General features: G+C 38.5%; 1 protein-coding gene across 1 annotated transcript in view; it reads right to left on the bottom strand.

Moving 5' to 3' along the window:
- Positions 1-228: 228 nt before the first annotated feature.
- LOC125698044 (amine oxidase [flavin-containing] B-like) overlaps positions 229-19,068 on the bottom strand; it is a 51,283-nt gene continuing 32,443 nt past the window's right edge. Inside the window, exons 5-15 of the mRNA XM_048955892.1 lie at positions 18,583-18,674; positions 15,820-15,961; positions 14,386-14,535; positions 13,565-13,724; positions 12,096-12,192; positions 11,255-11,308; positions 6,894-6,951; positions 5,830-5,927; positions 4,531-4,642; positions 3,365-3,427; positions 229-2,953 (exon numbers count right to left, since the gene is read on the bottom strand). Of these exons, the coding sequence (XP_048811849.1) occupies positions 2,798-2,953; positions 3,365-3,427; positions 4,531-4,642; positions 5,830-5,927; positions 6,894-6,951; positions 11,255-11,308; positions 12,096-12,192; positions 13,565-13,724; positions 14,386-14,535; positions 15,820-15,961; positions 18,583-18,674 (1,182 nt within the window). The 3' untranslated portion in view covers positions 229-2,797. The remainder of the gene's footprint in view (positions 2,954-3,364; positions 3,428-4,530; positions 4,643-5,829; positions 5,928-6,893; positions 6,952-11,254; positions 11,309-12,095; positions 12,193-13,564; positions 13,725-14,385; positions 14,536-15,819; positions 15,962-18,582; positions 18,675-19,068) is intronic.

Below are 19,068 nucleotides of genomic sequence, written 5' to 3'. Positions count from 1 at the left end.
GAAATGCTTTGTGGTTTCTTTTGATGGTGTTTTGTTTTTTGCATTTGTGTTTCATTTTAAAACTAAGAATGAGAAAGCTTTATACCAATACATACTTTTTTTTTTAATGATCAACCTCATGAAAAGCTTTTGTTGTTGTATAATTCAGTTCAAACTACACCTAAATTTGTTTTTTCTTTGACTTTTCTGCTCCTATGGCAGATACAGAGCAATTTCTTGTTAGACTAGAAAAAAAAAGTAACAGATGCAGGAGAAAAAAAGAAAAATGCACATTTTGCACATAAATAAAAACAATTTACCCTCATTAATCTCATAGATTTACTCCCCTTTCCAGCCACGCAGACTATTTCTAGGGCAGAAATCGGACTTGAACTCCAGTGCTGGCAGTGAAATGATCTGCAAAGGTAACTCCTCCTTATATGTTAAGCATTTGTTCACTATACAATGCTTAGAAATATTGGCCAAGACTTCAAGAACATCTCCCCAGATTTAGGTTTCCACACTTATTTTCAGCCCGATAATCATCTGAGTTGCAAAAGCTCTGAACTCACACAGCTCCCATTCTCTGGGTTTCTAATTCATTTCGTAAATAATTCACAGAGAAAGAAAGCCCATGCAGAAACACTCTGTGGTAGGCAAATGTCCTCGCCAATTAGTGCTTGCTGCGATACAACGAGGAAGGCCGTATGTACAGTGCTGCACTGTTCTTCTGACTTAAAGATCTTTATGTCTGAAAAGTTCCCCCGTGTATTTTAAAAGGCTGTTATGAGGATATTCATTTGTGATAAAATCCAAGTTGCTGCTACAAGAAGATTTTTAACTGGCACATCAAGATAAAAAGAATGAAACCTAAGGGCCAGAAACCAATGCACTGCTCACAACTATTACAGCTTTATAGGTAGTTCGGTGGATTTCCATGGGACTATTTGGAGAGCAAAGTACTACTCAGCACAAGCAAGGACATCAGACGCTGGCCCAGAAAGTCTGCGTGAGACTGATGGTAAATTTCCTCTACTGTCTGTTCATTCCCCTTTGCTGAGTATATCATTATACTTTATACTTCTCTTCACAGCTTTTTACTGAAATGCAATTGGACTTTTTTTTTTTTTTTTTTGCAAATAAATTGCCATTGATTGAACGCAGAAGTGCAGCATGGACTCAGAAGAATTCCATCCAATTTTTCTCATGTACCATGCCAAATCCTTTTCTTAATTATAACTCTGACTTCCTCTTTTGTCACGCACAGATGTTAAACAGTAGAAATAGTAGAAATACTGAGATGGCAGGTTGGCATCTAAGGTACTGCTGGGGTTGATGGGTTTGTTTCTCTTCTGGCTTTTTTTTTCCACTTGTTTCTTGCCCTTCTTGCCCCCTTTCTTTTTGTTTCGCATTGTTTGAAAGATGTCAAGCTAGGAAGGGCAGAAGCACTAGTATGTGACTGTCTGACCCATGGTTCCCTTTGATCTTTTCATCATTGAGATCCCTGATTAGTCACCAGCAGCGCGCAGTCAGTACAACACTGCACAGCAGGCAGAAATGGAAGTGCTAATCACGTCAACATGGTTGTTAGGAGAGACTGGAACTCTGAATCAGCTGAGCTGTGTTTAGCATGAAGCAGTGCTGAGGGACAGATAAGGGTATTATTTGTTACGCTAAAACTATATTTCTGAACCCATTGTGCTCTACTAGGCAAGAGCTACCTTCAACGTGTTTGAAGTATAAATTTAAGCAGTTGAAAGAAAAGAAGGAGATAAGAAAAGTGGTAAAAGTGTTGTATGGACAGCTCTACAGCTTTCAGGGATAAGCAGAAGTTGCTTGCTGTCTTGCAGTTCCCTTTAGGGAGCTGAAAAGGTAAGGGAGGCTTGGAGTCAGAAAGAAGTCAGATGGTGACAAAGGTTCAAAATGCTTTGTCTGTATTATCACATTTAACCTAAGGCCCCTGGTTCACACTCAGGCCCAACAGCCTGACCAGCCATGCTGCTCACTATATCGGGTGTTGTCTGGAGTCTGTTGGTTTTCCAGGCCAAGAAGGTCTGATCCTGGACAGGGATGAACTCAGGCACAGATAGGAAGCCTGAAATTCATCTTCACTGCAAGAGGCAGTAGAAACATTCTCCTTCAACTTACTATAGGACAATGACACCATTGGAAATACTAACAACCCGAGGCCACACTTGCATAGCTGGAATGAATGCATTTAGACCACCATTTGAAAAGGTAGCCTGACTTCTTGTTTAGGTACTACCTGGGCTCTGGACATTTGAGAGAGAGAAAAAAAATCACTAAAGGGATTCTCACAAAAAATTTACATTAACTGATCAATTATTCTTTGAGCTATGGATTTATTTTCTCAGTCTACCACAAAGGAGGGCAGAAATGTTTTTTTGGTTTTTTGTTTTTTTCAACTAAAGATGGAAGTGCCAAGAAGACTCATAATTCAGGGTCTGGTTATGATATATGTGTAAAAATCACTGGAAATCTTCTCAAAACAGGTATTATCAAGGCATTCTGTCACCTGTATTCTGAGATCTGGATAAAAATCTCAAGGTGATAATTCTTTGCAAGGTTTCCTAGAAATTAAAAAACAACAAAAAAAATACTGCTAGAAGGAGGCCTGGATTCAAGGGGCTCTTTTTGAATATGGATCCCCTTCATTTACCCTCCCCTCTAGAGTCTTCTCTCTACTGTTTTCTCCTCTTCCCTAATCCTGGCCTGTCTTTGAAGGCAGGGAAGTACATGCCAAAAAAACCTCATAGAAAAAGAAGTGTGAGTGTGAGGCTTTGCACTGGCACATTTTTCAGTTTCGAACCAGAAGTCCCCTTCTGTAGGCAAATAACCCTGCAGCAGCCACAGAGGTGAAGAAAGTGGAAAACCCAATCAGCTTTAGCAGTCCTGGTACAGATGGCAAGTTTCTCTCCCAAAAGGTGGTTGTGATGGGCAAAGCTGGAACATCCTGTAGAGAGAACACATCCATTACCAACATAACGTCTCCATGGTTAGAGGCAGGATACATATAAAAAGATTCTTGAGCAGAAATAGAACTGGGCTGAAGCCATTCATGTTATTAAGAAGTACACAGTATGCAAGTTTTGTACTCAGTTAAAAGGAATAGGAACAGGCGCATTAAAAAGATTAATTGACCAGTTAAGAAGCGCAATTCTTTCTGATCTGATGTTTCAGAGTTGCCAGATGGATGACTTCTCTTAGTTTCTCTTACTTTCCTGTTAGAGAAGAGCAGTTTTGTCAAGTAAAAAAAGATTATTGTGGCTTTGATTTACAAAGCTTAAAAAAAGCCACTATTTTTTTTCTCATCCACAATACCAAAGATTAAATCATAATCCATTTAATCCACATAAAAACTTACAATCGATTCAGGTTCTGGCTTCCAAATTTCAGTGTCTGGGATTTTCCTCATAGCAAACAGTACCTGAAAGTAAATAGAATTTCCTAGTAAGCACCACTTGTTCTTTGAAGGGGAAAAAGGCTGGCTTTCAGTGTTCGTTTTAAAATAGCATGATTAAGACAACAACTCAGCACATAAATCTCTGTGTACTTAAATTTTCAAGAAAATGTGATCTTTTTACAACACATTTCTGGGGAGGCCAAATATTTAATAAGACATCCCTCTTAGTAGAAAACAGAAAACATAACAGAAGAAGCTCTCAGTGTTTAGCTGCTCCATGTCAGATACCTGAACTTGATTAGTCTTATGTGACTAAGGTGATATGAATATGACTAAGAGTTAAGTAAACACTCACAGGAAAGTAAGATGTGCATACACAGATACAACAAGAGCAGCCAATATTGTCTTGAGTGGTTTGTTTATTAAGTTTTACCATGATGTAGGGAGAGGAACACCATCCTATAATGAAACACCACTGCTTTCAGCCAGAAAAAAAGTAAGATTAAACAGGAAACCTTCACAATGAAAAAGTAACCATTCATAGTATCAAAGACACCAGATACAAATAGGAAAGCAAAGACTGTCTGAATTGAGAGTAATAAAAGACAGCAAGATGAACTGCTACAGTAAAATGAAACGGAGGTGGTGATATTAACGTTCTTCCTGTTCCAGTCACTTGTAGATTTAACAAGATTTGCTGTGTTTTACAATACGCTTTTATTCTAGACAAGATTCAGGAATGCTATCAACTTTTCAATAAAATAGAGTGGGAAACATCCCTGTACTGGATTTTAAACTTACTTTCCATCCACAAGTAAATGAGGGAATGAAAAACATCACATTTTTACTGATCAAGCTCTCTTGCCAACTTCTCTGCTACCATCTGTGGAGGTTGTGCTGCAATTCTTACATTAAAGAAGTCATGAAGCACAATCTATGGGGGTTTTCAAAGAGCCTTTCCTAAGCATTCCAAGTCTAATGTTTCTTCATCCTTTTTGCACTCTATCATCTTTTCCAGAATGTCTAAAAATGTTAATGCTCAGGTCCCATTTTGCCTCCAACCAGAATATATTTCATCTTCCATAGAGTATTTGACAGCACCCCCAGTTTTGGGCTTGTGCCTCTACCTCTCTGGCTGCTCTTTCTCCAGCCTGTATGGCCCCCTCCATGTATCCACTCCATTCTGTGGCTGTCTCAGTGCCAGCAAAGTAGATCCTGCCAATGGGCTGTCGAAGAATCCTTGAGGGAAAACAAGCAATAAATCACATCAGCCATATCAGATAAGACAACGGAATCTTAGGATTAACATTAGAATAAATGTGTTTTAAATAATAGCAGTTACTTAGAGATACTAACTTTGAGCGAGTTGAGTTGGATGGGTAGTTGGCATTGCAAGGCATTTCTTAGGGTAAACAAATCAGTGTTCATGTTTTCTAAACTTTCACAACGCAGTTCTTGCAGCGCTATTTCTAGATGTGAATCTAGTGCTTGTGTAGATGTAAAAGACAATTAGTTTGAGATGAGACTTTTTATATCTCATAATTTTATCCAGTGTCTTAAATACCAGGGATTGGTGATACTGGCTCTTCATACTTCACAGTGCAGCATTCTGAAATATATCCCCATAATATCTAAGTAACAACCAGGAAATAAAAGATTTTATGCTGCATTTTTCCATAATTTACAATAATTAGTGTCATTAAAATTACTTTAAAAACTAAGGACCACATATGTTCTTCATTACAGCTGTTTTGTTGGCTTCAGGTTTTTTGTTTGTTTGTTTTAATTGTGAAAACTTATATTTCAAGTAAATTAAGAACTATGTATCTGAAAGCCAATCACTGCTCTGAGCAGCAAACCCTTTTCTTCTTGGTAAATTTTATTTTCATGCAAAAATGTTTGCCCAGGAGGACCATATACAATTGCACACTGTTTAAGGTATTAAGCTTTGCCTGCTAAAAGGAACTGTCCAAAGAAATGACCAGAATGTCATTGTTGATAGGAATTAACTCTCCACAAGTATTTACAAAACACCAGCAAAAGATGGTCTAGAAATGGTAACACTGATCTCAAATACCTGTCTGTTTTGTAAACAGAAGCTGAAGACTTCCTAGTTCACTTCCAAAAATCTACTCAGTTGCATTCACCAAATAACCAAAAGAGGAAAAAGAAATAACAGCAAAAAACAACAACAACAACAAAAAAAAAACAACTCACACAACAACCCTAACGATACTGTAGTCATCCATCATAAAGCCCAACTGAGACAAGTGGAAGGTTATAAGATATATGTAAAATATTCTCTAGCAATCTCAAAGGTATAAAGCCAACAGAGTGACAGAGGATTTATAACCCTTCCTAAGATTATTTATTAACTTGGTCTTATCTTGCTACTCCGAAGCTCACTATAAATAGACACACTGTACCTTCCGTACTGAGTCATTACGCCTGGTGGGAAGTAGGCTGTGTAGCAGCCTCCAGAATACTGCTCTTCACACCAGTTCTTCTCTTCATAATGCACTGGCTGTAAAACAGACATTAATTCACTCAAGGAAAGGATAAAGTCCCAGAGAAGCCAATAAGAGAAAGGAGGAGACAGCAGTGAAAATAGCCTACGATTGTTGCATGACAATGTCTGACAAGATGAATGCATTTAACAAGTCTGTTAATGCAATATGGATCAGACACAATAAACCTTAATTTTAGACACTGCTAGCTGTTTAAAAAAATAGACAATCTGAGCACTGCAGAAGATAATCCTCTTAATCTGGTCCATGTAAATTTATGCTCTGAGCACAGATTTATGCTTTGAGCAATGAAAAGCAAAATTAACCTCTGGTATAAACTGGTGTAATATTTGTAATGTGTACATTGGGTACAAAAGCATAATGTTAAAAAATGCAAAGTGTGGTACTTGCATGGTTTGACCTACAGTATTGCTATGTTTAAAATGATGTAATCTTGAGATTGGTGTCTACAACATTTAGCTCATGTAAAATTGCCCTTGAAGGATAAAGGGCTTTGATCACATAACCTAAGTCAGAGATGACAAAAATCCTATCAGTTATTTACCATTACAGAGAAGAGAATGGAAAGCAAAGACAAAAAGAAAAATATGTGTAGTAGTGGATCTTAGCATCTAGTAAGAGAGAAGAAACATTATGCTCAACATGGATTAAGATGGAATCTCAGAACTGTTGCTATTTATGGTAGTAAACACAATGAATCCCACCCTCAGCAATGCAGAGAATGAGAATATGTTTGTCTTTTTACTGCTTCATGAAAGTATTCATATCCTCTCTGTCACAAAACAAGACTTGCTGTAACATTCTCTCCACTTCTCCAGAGAGAGCAGCAAAACCTCCTGTAACATGAGCCACTTCCCAAATAGTGCTGTGCTCCAACATACTGGTGCATTCCAGTCCCATTCTGCCCTTCCCAATTGCAGCAATACTGATGAGAGACACCAAGATTTAGATTGTGTGCTTACATGTAAAGCTTCCTCTGATCCCAAAACTTTTGCATAGAGTTCACACAGCCTTGTCTTCCTGCAAGAGAAAAAGAACAAAAGGCTTCTGGGTAAGAAAAGAGAAAATACACTGCTCCTAAAATGTTCAAGTTTCAAGATAGTAAGTGTAAGGATTTGCTCAAACTTGAGGTTCCACTTTTGGGATCTATTCTAATTGCTCAGACTCTGGAGCAGCTCACTTTAGGAATATCTTTCACTCAATAAACTTCTGTGCTGCATAAATGCCAATTTTACCAGCAGTTATGCAAGCTGTTCCCTTAAGATAACTCTAGCAGCCCAAGTTCATATATTACCCAAAGGTCCTCTAGGCTGTCAGGAAAAAAAAGAAGTAAGGGATTGCACTTTTTTTCTTGGCACGTAGTCCAAGATAAAATTTGTTCTTACAAAGATGCAGGTATTGATAGCCTGAGGCTCTCAGAGAAACAGTTCTTTATTTCTGTATCTATAAAATCTCCTCCTGTTTTAGTTTATGAGTCTATAAACCCATGAATATAGTTCATTCTGTAGCAAGCCCCAAGTGCAATTAAGTTTGTTCTTATAAGCTTCTGGGTCTTACATTTAGCTGCACTGCACCAATCTCCAAAAAGAAGATGAAAATGAAATAATAGTTAAGCCATTATGAAAACCAAACAGACACAAACACAACACTGAAAAGGTGTTTACTTCTAGAAGCAAACCCTCTGCTCCACAAAAAGCCACGCTGGCCACAAGTCACAGCAATGCAGCAGTCCCAGCTCCGTATCTGCACGGGTCTCATTTCCAACCCTATGAGAGTATGAAAAAATCCTACTGATAGTGCCCTAGGATGCAGCCCAGCTATACCCACAGGCAGCTGAACTCAAGAAATAGTATAAAAAGAGGATGAGAAAAAGAAGAGGAAGGTCTGAAGGCCCTTGAAGAAGGTGTCCTTCTGTGCAAGCTAGGGTAGAGTTGTGGGCACAGGGTGTTGTTGCTGCTGGAAGGCAATGAGCCTAGTGGCAGTAGATGAAAGGGAAGCAACTCCTTTCTGAAGCTTCTGGACAGAAGCAGAAATACAGAGTGACTGGATAGGGGACTTAGAGAGCTGTGGGACCTAAATATGAACATCTCCTTGTAGTCAGGGATCCAGCAACAGCCATAATGAAAGATACCAGTTCCTCTGCCTCTCACTCTCCGAGTGAAGTGACCACCATGCCCTACATTCCACTAGGACCTCTGCAGTGTCTCAACCAAACAAAGCCATTTTAACAGCAGGAACCAGCAAAAGCCCTCTGTTAGGATCTGCTCACCACCCCTCACAAATGCCCACTGGGCTCCTGCTTTTAGGGCAGGTCAATAACACTGCAAGGATCCAGTGAGCATCGCTCAGGGACCCATCTGCTCCTGTTTCTTCCAGCACCATGATGAAGATGAGGAGCACCCCTCAAGATCCATGTGTGCCCTGTCCCTTTTCCACATGTGATGTGTGGACCCTCTCAGGAGCCCAGAAATGGAAGAGCAGAAGGTGGTAAGGATGCTCAGGTATGGACATCTGGAGGGCTCCAGGATGCTGCAAGTTCACTGCTGTTTGCCAACCACATTGCAAACACACATAAATTTAGTTAAAGATAGCTGTGTAAGAGAAAATATTAAGCTTCAGGTCAAGGGTATCTTCAGACTACAAAGAAACTTTGACCTTGGAAGGAATTATTTATCAGTAACACGGTATTCAAAAGAAAGAAAAACCATCACAGGACAGCGCACAGAAAAGTAGTTTCCAAAGGGCTGCAAATGTACCAACAGTAATCTGTTACTGAGATAATTCTCCCTAATAAGAGCAATCCCTGCAGATGCACTGGCCTCTCTGTACCATCTGTCTCCTTTGTTTCTGAATAGTTTAAATAAATTCTTATTTATGAATTTATTGCTAATGCTTGTATGGAACATATGGAATATGCAGCAAATATAATCCTTATTTCTTGGCTTTGGACTCAGCTGTGAAATTGCTACCAGTACTAAATAAGAGGAATGTTATCAGTGGAGCTGTTTAGGTAGGATCCTATCAAGTGACACACAATGATTCTTCCCTGCAGTGAGGATGAAGTGCACGTGCAGACACACAGCTCCTTGCCCTGGCCTTTTATCCCAAGGCTATATGATACCTTTGTTGTGCAGCAATGAAAGGCAAGGTAAAACCTAACATTGTCATTACTCATTGGCACCTGGCCTAGCTGGAAGGAAGTGGTGAGATTCACCCCCTTACATCTGGCTTAAACTGGGAAGCATTTCCCATGCCCTCCCACCACTGGTTTTTACAGCCATGATTTAGGATAGCTGCCACAGACACTATATCCCACTCCTCACATCCAGTACTGAAAACCTGACTCTCTTGATCCTGTGACAAAGCTGGAGCCCAGCTATTGCTCATAGTATCTGTGTGTATAGAAACATTAAGGTTGGAGAAGACCTCTAAGATCATCTAGTCCAACCATCCACCTATCACCTATCACAATATTACTCATTAAACCATGTCCCTCAGTACCCACATACACACATTTCTCAAACACCTCCAGGGATAATGACTTCACCACCTCCCTGGGCAGCCTGTGCCACTGCCTCACCAGTCTTCCAGAGAATAATTTTTTCCTAATATCCAACCTTGAACCTCCCCTGGACAACTTAAGGCCATTACCTCTCATCCTATTGCTGTTACCTGGGAGAAGAGGCTGACTCCTACCTTGCTACAACCTTCTTTCAGGTGATTCAGCAATAAGATCTCACCTGATTCTTCTCCAGATTGAAAAATCCCAGTTCCCTCAGCCACTCTCCGTAGGACTGCACCAGAACATCATAACCTATCTAAATAACATCGTAACATCATAACCTGTATCTAAATAACAGAAACCATTTGCACTATGCCTTCTACTGGACCCCAGTTTCCAGTGGAAGGAGACTTGTGCTGGTGTACAAGGAAGGAGCTACAGTACAAGAGGCTCCTGCCTGGACTGGCTGTGGCCAGGACCACACAGGTCATAGAGGCACACTTGATCCCTGCACCAGGGTGTACCTACAAATACACACACATTTCATGACCATTCTTTACTGAAACAAATTCCTTTCTTCAGTTGTCACTGAAGAATCACTAGAATCATCACTAGAATATCACTAGAATAACCCTTTAGAGAAAAATAATTTGTTCACATGTATTGCTCAGTAATATCTCATAGGCTGACACAGTGTAAGATGTCATTTGGTGTTTACGATGACTGAAAACGCTGGACATGCTGGATTTCAGAACAACTACATTATTTCTATCCACCAAAGCCTGAATCCAATACTGACAAAATGAAGAGAGGCTGTGATTGCAAGCTGTCACTTCAAAAGACTAGGATACTAACAGCCCTAGCTAGATCCATTATCCACAGACTGCTAGACTACCCGCAAAGCCAATTTGAGATGACTACATGTCCTCTAGTTAGGCTAGCCATTACCCTAAAAATATTTGCTTATTTGGGTATGATATTCCTTGTGGTATACTTAAAATACAAATACATTTTCTCTGTGTCAAAATAAAGCTCTTCTCATTTCCACAGTCTACATGTAGCTTTTAATTTAATCTGATCCTGTGAATCAGTGTGATGGAAAAAAAAGTTCATTATTTTGTAAATTTTATTTTCATAATAGACAAAAGAGCAGTTCTGTATGCACACATTTGTTTTCAAGACAGTAACAAAGACCTTCATCTGTGCCTGAAGGGCATTTTGGTCTGCAACTGTGGGAGGAGAGCTGGGGGCAGCTTTTTGACCTCTTTATGATCCTAAGGTCTTCTTCACAGCAGATGCAGCAGCATTAGGGTTCAGCAAAAGACGCTGAAAGGACCCACCAGGATGACTAGCAAAATCAAGCACAGTGGACAGACCTATCCCTTCTGACAAGCTTTGAAACAGCTCAGAGCAGTTGCAGGAAGCTAGACAGGTAGCAGTGGAGGATGAGGCTGCCCTAGATCCTTCCCAGTGAGCTCAGCAGAACATATACACTACTTCATAATCAGCAGCTTACAGCATTTCTTCTATTGGGGACACACAACCACAGCAGCCCTGCTGGAGTTTGAGAACCAGTTCCAGAGTGTTTCCAAAGAGAAGCGACTAGTTGCCATACCAGCTGTCACTTTGGATGAAGGCCCCACAGGATTCCCCCTGTGATTTGTTTTTTACAAATAGGAGAAATTCTTCCTGAAAGTGACACTTCTGCCTATTGCCACAAGGTTACATCCTCCTTCCAATCTGGACACCTTTTCTTGCTCTGGTTGTTTATAACAAAAGCCAGACTCTGAACCCATTCAAATTTCCAACGTTTGTACTCACCTTTCTTCTTTTGTGAGATTGGTCAGTCTTCTACACTTTCGAGCAAGAATGAAACTGCAAAAAAGGAAGACCACAAACAATTTGTTTCCATTATGTTACTACATTTCCTGCATTATTTAAAACACCCAAACTTTTTGATGAGATGATGTGATTAGTAATATTGGCTTTCAAGTCGCTATCCAAAATATCCATTTCACCTCATGTAATGATTTAAGCTTTACTCACTACGGATGGAACTCATAGGTTGTAAGATCTGTATGAGCTGTTTCCCAGTGACCTAAATTTTATACAGCAGTGCATGCAGCGTACAATAACAATAGCTGAAATCTGAGATTGACCAGGAAATCAGTAACTTTTTAAGATTGATCTGACAGATTTAAAATAAAAATAATGAGTGCTAGAGAACATATTTTCATTTAAAGAGCTGCAAATTTTGGGGGAGGAAAATATTTGGAGAAAACATTAAATCTGTGCATTCACTTCACTCCCTTTTTTCCTCCTCCTTTCTTTCTCCTTCTCTACTTTTATATTTTGCAACATGACAAGGCAAAATATGACAGGGAGAAAAAAAGAAGAAATAGTATTTTATATTTTAAAATTTGCTAATAAATCCCAAAGAGAATTTTATTGAAAGTAAGACTCATGAAAAATATTCACCTTACACTGAGATCCAACCCTTTAACTACCACAGAATCATAGAATATCCACAGTTGGAAAGGACCTACGAGGATCAAGGAGCTTATTTTATCAGAGCATTCAAAAGTAGCAGATTTTCTGTTTCAGTTGTTGCTTCTAAGACAAAATAAAAAGGCATGAACTGTACATCTTTTCTGTTTCTTACCCTATTATAGCAGGAAAGCTGCCATCAGGTTTAGTATCATCAAGTGTTAAACTAATTGCAGCATCCTCATCTTCAATCATCATGGTACCACAATACCCTGTAAGCATAAGGGGGAAAAGAAGATAGGATCCATGCATTTGAACACAGCAGTGAGCTTCTGAGATGCTGGGAAATATTCAAAATTTATCTAGAAAAAGCCCTAAACAACCTGATCTAAAAACACACTGCTTTGAGCAATTAACTGAATTAACTGACATCCAGAGTTCCCCTCAAAACATTTAGTTCTCTGATTCTTCAATTCTAATACAAGGATATATGAAAATGAAGGAAAGAAGAAAGAAAAAAAAAAAAAAAAAACCACAAAACATGCAGAGTGATCTCCATCAAGTGACAAAAACTAGCACACATCCCCTGCTGACCTGTAAGGCAGATCGCATTGGCTCATGGAAGTGCTAGATACCAGCCAGAAGGGATCTGCTGACAACAATTTTTGGAAGTGTCATTTAAGAAAAGGCCAATAAAAGAATCTTCTACTCTTGAATTTAAGTTATAAAACTAAATTATTCTGCAACCCAGTTAGTAAGGTTGCACAGAAACTGCAAAGAAACAGATTGTTCTCAGATACTGAAGGTATTCAAATGCCCCTAGCATAATTGTTTCCATATGTGACATTTATGTCAGACCCAGGAGGAGATGTTTGTACATTGTTTTGAAAATGCAGGTGTTCTTAAAAGAACAATCAGAAGAAAAGGAGAGTATGAAAACTATGGATTCTACCAGGAAATGGAGTCAACTCTTGCTAATCCATTCTAAAACCTAATGGCCAGAATATGTCAAAATACAGAACTGTTAAAATCATTCATAGAGATGAAGGGTGTGTGACATTTCTACACAAGTACAAATGGAGACTCATAACCACTGAAGAGAAATGAGTGCTTATTACAGCACAGTTTGTCTGAGAGTAAGTTGCAAAAGAAATCTGAGGAATCAGGACACAAATGGTGCAGGTAAGGATGTCTATGGGAAGATACTCTAAGTGAATGTTTTCCAATGCATCGAGAAGGCAGAGGTTTTGCAGGCTGATAATTGATGAGATAAGACCTGTCTCCATCATATATCACTTGTATCTTTAGATTACTGTACAAGTGGGAGAGACTCATAATCATGAATTTCAAGAATATGAAGGAAAAAGAGAGGACAACAAAGAACAAGGTGCTAAGCAACAGGCAGGAGTGCACTTTGCTTTCCCCCTCACATCTACTCCTCCTCTTCTTTTTCTTCTCCCACCCACTCTCTTTTCTAAACCTTTTTCCCTCAAATTTCTCAAGCAGGGAAAGGCAAAAATGGTATATAAGAAATTTCCTAAGACCCGTAATTCTCTGAACTCATAGTCTGCTGTGCTCCCATGTACCTTCTCCCTCTCTCTGTCACAATTATTATTACTATTCCCTTTAATTAAAACATAGTACCCTTCTTCCTCCAGAAGGTTTCCTTATAGTACACAATACACTTGATGACTGAGCCCATCGGGATTCGGTTGATGAGCTGGTTCCTCATTGGGGGCAAAGGTGGGTTGAAATGAATCTTCAAACCAAGAACTGGGGGAATGGCACTGATCACATATTTGCCCTGGAAAAAAAATTATACGTAAGCCAAATACATTCTCCACTACTTCATCCTAAATATTGCTCTAATGATCTCAGCAGACTTCTAGAGAGGTTGCAGGGTTTATCTTTCAAAAGCAATTTTGGCATTTAGCATAAGAAATGTGAAATCAAACCCTCACAAAATCCTGATTGCCAAAACAACAAACAAGCATTATATAAACAGCCATCTGTTGCAATGATGGGCAGCTGCTCTTTTCCCAGCTCCTGAAAAAATCCAGGGGCGAGATTTTGTATGTTACAAGAGTTGGTTGGTCTTCTTTCCATCTGGTCTCTTTTCTTACAACTTCAAAGCCAAAATGGAAATGCTTTCATAGGAAGTTTATTACCAAGCTACATTGCTGTGTTCACTCCACTACTGCCTGTCTATTCTGAAGGTAACAGAACATAAAATAAAGATGCTTGAGAGGAAGGAATTTCAATATAAACTTTGCTTTTTAGATATCACTTTAAAACCCTGTCATTGATTACTATTAGGCAGGGACAACAAGAAAACATGACTTGTCGTAGTCATTTCAGTCTCTGTTATATTTTTCTACAGTATTTTGGAGAAGTCACAAAGGAAAACTGAAATTTTCTAGCTGTCCAAACAAAAATGGTTGCTGAGATGTAAGAGGTTTCATCACCTCATATAATTCATGATCCAAGGTTTCCACTACGACATTTTCACCCGACTGGTCAATGCGGACTACTGGTTTCTTCAGCTTCACTCGACCTCCCAACCGTTCCATTATTTTCTCACTGATCTGTCCAGAGCCTCCAACAAACTTCCTCTCCTGAAACACAGAAAACAACAACATAGCAGAGAGAAATCAGCAGAACAGTGCCTGCAAAGACTGTATGTATCATGACAAGCCTTTTGCTTGGGATTCAAACCAAACTCTATTCTTCTGTTATTGCCACACCTTTGTAATTAAGTTTAGCAGTTTCACTTGGAAAATGTCTATACATTATTTTTTCTTTCTGTGAACTTCTGCACCTCCCATGTTTGACTACCAGCCAAAACTAGAAGTATCAGTAATGTCACAAGAAAAACTTATTTTCATGCAGTCTCCGAATGGATTCCACAGATATTAGTGAATAAGCAACATTTCCTATAAGGATTTAAACTTTTAAACCTTTCTCTGAGTTCACTGTTTTCATTGCTTAAGTCTGCATGAGAAGTAGAAACCCTGATCTACCTAATAACAAAATTTAAGAAATGAAATAGCTCATACCAAAAGTGTGCAACCTAACTTAACTTAAAAAAAAAAAATCATCTCTAACATACTGGAGAAATACAAATAATATTTTATGAAAAGTGTTTATAATCAAATTATCTACAATTATTGATTTATCTGTGCATATCTACCGATGTATTGTAATATGCTGTAATGAATTCTTCATATTTTTATTTTTAGGTATTTTTTAATGACTAAATAACGTTTCTAAAAATACAATTGTTTCTAACATACTAAATAAAATTTGCATTTCTAAAGTAGACCATTAATAGAGCCTTCACTTTCTTGAAATGCAGAAATAGCACCAATGTGCCAGTTTACAATCATTTTAGAGCAACACTGTACTTCAGCATAGGTGTTCATTTTCTTCAGACTGATTTTAAAATCTTTACAGGCTTAATCCCTGAAAGCTTGTGTTTTCAGGAACTGAGCTCTTGGCTACAGTTCCAGTATCCATTTGGAGTGCTTCTACACACTCTCCCAGTTAGCATTCCCATCTTCATGAAGTAGTTCTGAAGTGGTAAGGCTCGCTTCAGCCCCACAACATTTCAAACTGAATAAACAACATGTTCTGACCAGAGCCCAAAAAAAGAGACAGTCAGGAATTGCTATAAATGTACTGATCCCTAGGTCAATGACTTCAGCACGCAGCCTTCAACACAAGTTTTCCAAGAGTCTGATTACTGTGTAAATGCATGCAAATAGTGCTGTTGCTACTGTGCAATTGGACAAAGTCAGGGGTGTATCAGCTTGCCATCTGAACTTAACTATATATAAATAGAAGAATGGAACTTAAAGAAAGGTCCATCAACAGCTGCAGAAGGTGATGGCTGACAGTACCTGTCCTCCATTGGTTGTTGAGAAAATCCTGGCTGTCCCCCCACATTGCTTCACGTACCACAAAAACCAGAGAGCAGACACCTCATGAGGTTCAGAAGTGACATCCACATTTACAAACAGAGTTGCAAAACTCTTGGCAGCCCTGCAGCAAAGACGAGAAACTGTTGCTTTAAAGACTGAAGAAAGATGTCAATCTTGTTCTTTAGTTGGAGAGATAATGACTTTGTCAACTTTTTTCCTCTGGAGTTGAGGGCAAAGAATTCCTTGATTTCAGATGAAAGAGAAAACAGTAGCAATTGGTTGTATGGAACATTTTTCAAGAAACACTATAAAAAACATTAATCAAATACTGCTGTATTCCAGCAAAATTAGGAAACACAAGAGCCAATGAAAGCTAATGGCATTTTAGGCTACTAATACAAAATCAGCTTGCCACCCCAGACCTGGGATTATGGAAAGGAAGCTTTCCTGTCTTCACAGGACAGCAAAACCATCATGTCCTCCTGGTTCCTGGGTTATATCCAACATCTGCTATTCTGTTTGCACTTGTGAAATGCCTGCCCCTCAAGCACATTGCATACGGATTATTCAATATTTGCCATTTAAAAAGGTTAGGTATCATAGATGTTAATTATCTAAGGTCTCTGGTTAGCACTCCCCCACACTGTTCTCTTCTGTTGTGTTTGGGGGGGCTGCTGCAGCAGGAACATACCAAGGAAAGAAATACTGGGAATCACTGTATAAAATTCTACATCTTGTGTTACTCTAGGACAGTTAATTATGGCTCATTCCTCCTGTTAAAAGTAAATGCTTCTTTTACCCTCATTCTGAGAAAGATTTAAAAATGACATTTGGAACAGGACCACAAGAAGCTCAGCTTAATTGCACCGTGAACAAAAGTGATTGGGCGTCTAAATGCATTTCATATGCTAAGCACCAGATAATGAATGAACTCCAAAGCCAGCACTGAATCCACTGTCAGCTGAACATTTTCCAGCCTTTGAACTTCCAATACAATAAAAAAAAGGAGAAAAGCATAATTCAAACATACTATTCCAAACTCAGTTGCAGTTCTACATAGAAGAAAAAGTCTCCTATCTCTGCTAAAAATGCACACAGCCCTGCTGAAATGAAAAGCTAACCCACTTTCTGAAATGAGTGTATTCTGACTTCATTATTGACCGCTAAAGAATAATACAGAAAATATTTATCATTTTTGTCTGCATAAACAAATACTGTAAAATATGATCAGCACTGAAAGATGTTTTGTTTAATGGGAGAATTAGAGCATGTGTTTACTAATATCTCATAGGCAGAAGCTACTAGACAGTAGTTAAAACCTTATTATTTCTGCTGCTTTCTCCCATTGCTTTTCAGCATTTCAGTTCCCCAGTTTCCTCTAGGTGTTTCACCTAGAAATGGCAGTACGATTTCAGCCAAGGGCACACAGGGCACTTCCAGCACATGAGACTAGCCAAAAGCAAATCTGTACAGTCTGTTAGATGAGGGGAAATAGTAGAAGGCTACCCTTCTGGATCACTACCTTCTCGAATGGGAAGTTTCTAAAGCACGTTATCCAAATCTGGGCAAATCAAGTTGAGATGCACAAATAAAATCTGAAAAGCATCTTGGAATTAAGGGAGCCTGACAGTCATGCCAATACTGAAGTAAAATGTCAAGACTTATTCCATCACAGAGTTTGAAAAATTATGATTGGTAGAGCTATCAGATATTGACTACAGCATGTGGTGTTCTGATAACTTGAATAATTCCTTACCAAAACAGAGTTTAAGATGGCCAGCAGGATGAAAGCATGTACTTCTATTTTGTTTAACCAAGTATAGATGGTGGCACAAATGAGAAAGGCTTTCTTTATAGGTATGCACAATTATAATTCTTGTTGCAAATGAAAACAAAATGACCAGAACACTGAAAATTTTGGACTAGAGCCTGCTGTTGATTAACAAGAACATGTTACCCTCTAAAGACTGGCTGAAACCATAAAAATGCTCCCCAGATGCCACTGCCAGCGTCAGGCTTTTCCACTAAGGTTGTTCAGATGTCCTGCAGCACAGTGTGGGGTGCTTAGAAATTCTGAAGCTGTTGCTGTTGAAATCAATCTCCTCTACAGCAAGGAAGAAATAACGTATTTTTGTTTCAGTGAGAAGAAAAACAATGAAACTGCTCTTGAATGGCAAGTAAAGAAAAATTGCTTTGATGTACACATAAAAAAAAGGAAGCACTCATTCTCAGTTTTTCCCTGGGTGGTATATAGTGCAGCAGTTAAACAACAGAGTGATGGATGTTAGACTGATTTAGGGCCATTTCAAGATAAATGTTATTCTTACAGTACTTTGGTAAAATCAGCTGGTCCAGTGCAGAATAAAGGTGGGCTCTTCCATTAAAGGTGTGATTCAGAAACCTGCTGTAGCCAGAGCATTTTCTCATGAATAGTCAAACACATTTTGACATATATCAGATGAAAAGTACTACCCATGTATTCAGAGGTAATCCCTTACACAAAAACCATTTTCCTTATATCTTCATAGCAGCCTAAAAAGTTATGGAAATATAATATAAACTACTGCATATGCTGATAGATGTTGCAGTCTATCATAAAAATATCTTCTCATCTTATTTTCCTAAAAAGGCTGTATTTTAGTGGTAATTCTATCTGCTTGCAAAGCAGTAGGGCCTATTTGTAGTTCTAAGGTATATAAACATAAACTTTTATATCTATTTCCATATTAAAGAGTTTCTTACTTTGTCCAGCAAATTTTATCTATGAAATCTTGCATAGTCATTCTGTCCCATTCTTCTGCATGTGGAGCCTTCCACGGGGCTTCGTTGGGAATCTAAGGTAACATAAAACAGTGTTCATCAGCAAATAAATGGATGTCAGAAGATAAAAAGTGAACTAATTGTTTTCAGGTTAAAATAAGGAAATCTGGAGTTTTGTTTAGGTCTGTTTTCAAAATAACTTTTATGTAGTGTTTTAATATTCATTTTTAATAATTCATTCTGAATGTGTTATCTTCAGAAGAAATACCATTTGGGGTTAGAATTAAAAGTTTAGGCAAAAAAAAGGAGAGAATTAACATTATAAGCTGAATGACTGCATGAAAGAGAAATATGTAAGATGGAAGGTAAGGAGCAGAACTTCTGTTTTATTGCTAATATTTGCAACATCACCAATATAATCTCATCTTCATAAGATTACTCAGCTTGCAAATTCCTGACGGGTAGTAC

The sequence above is a fragment of the Lagopus muta genome, chromosome 1 (genome assembly GCF_023343835.1).
Source record: "Lagopus muta isolate bLagMut1 chromosome 1, bLagMut1 primary, whole genome shotgun sequence".
In the NCBI taxonomy this organism is placed as follows: Eukaryota; Metazoa; Chordata; class Aves; order Galliformes; family Phasianidae; genus Lagopus; species Lagopus muta.
Note: the sequence above shows the minus strand (reverse complement) of the source record. Positions and strands in the feature narration are given on the sequence as shown.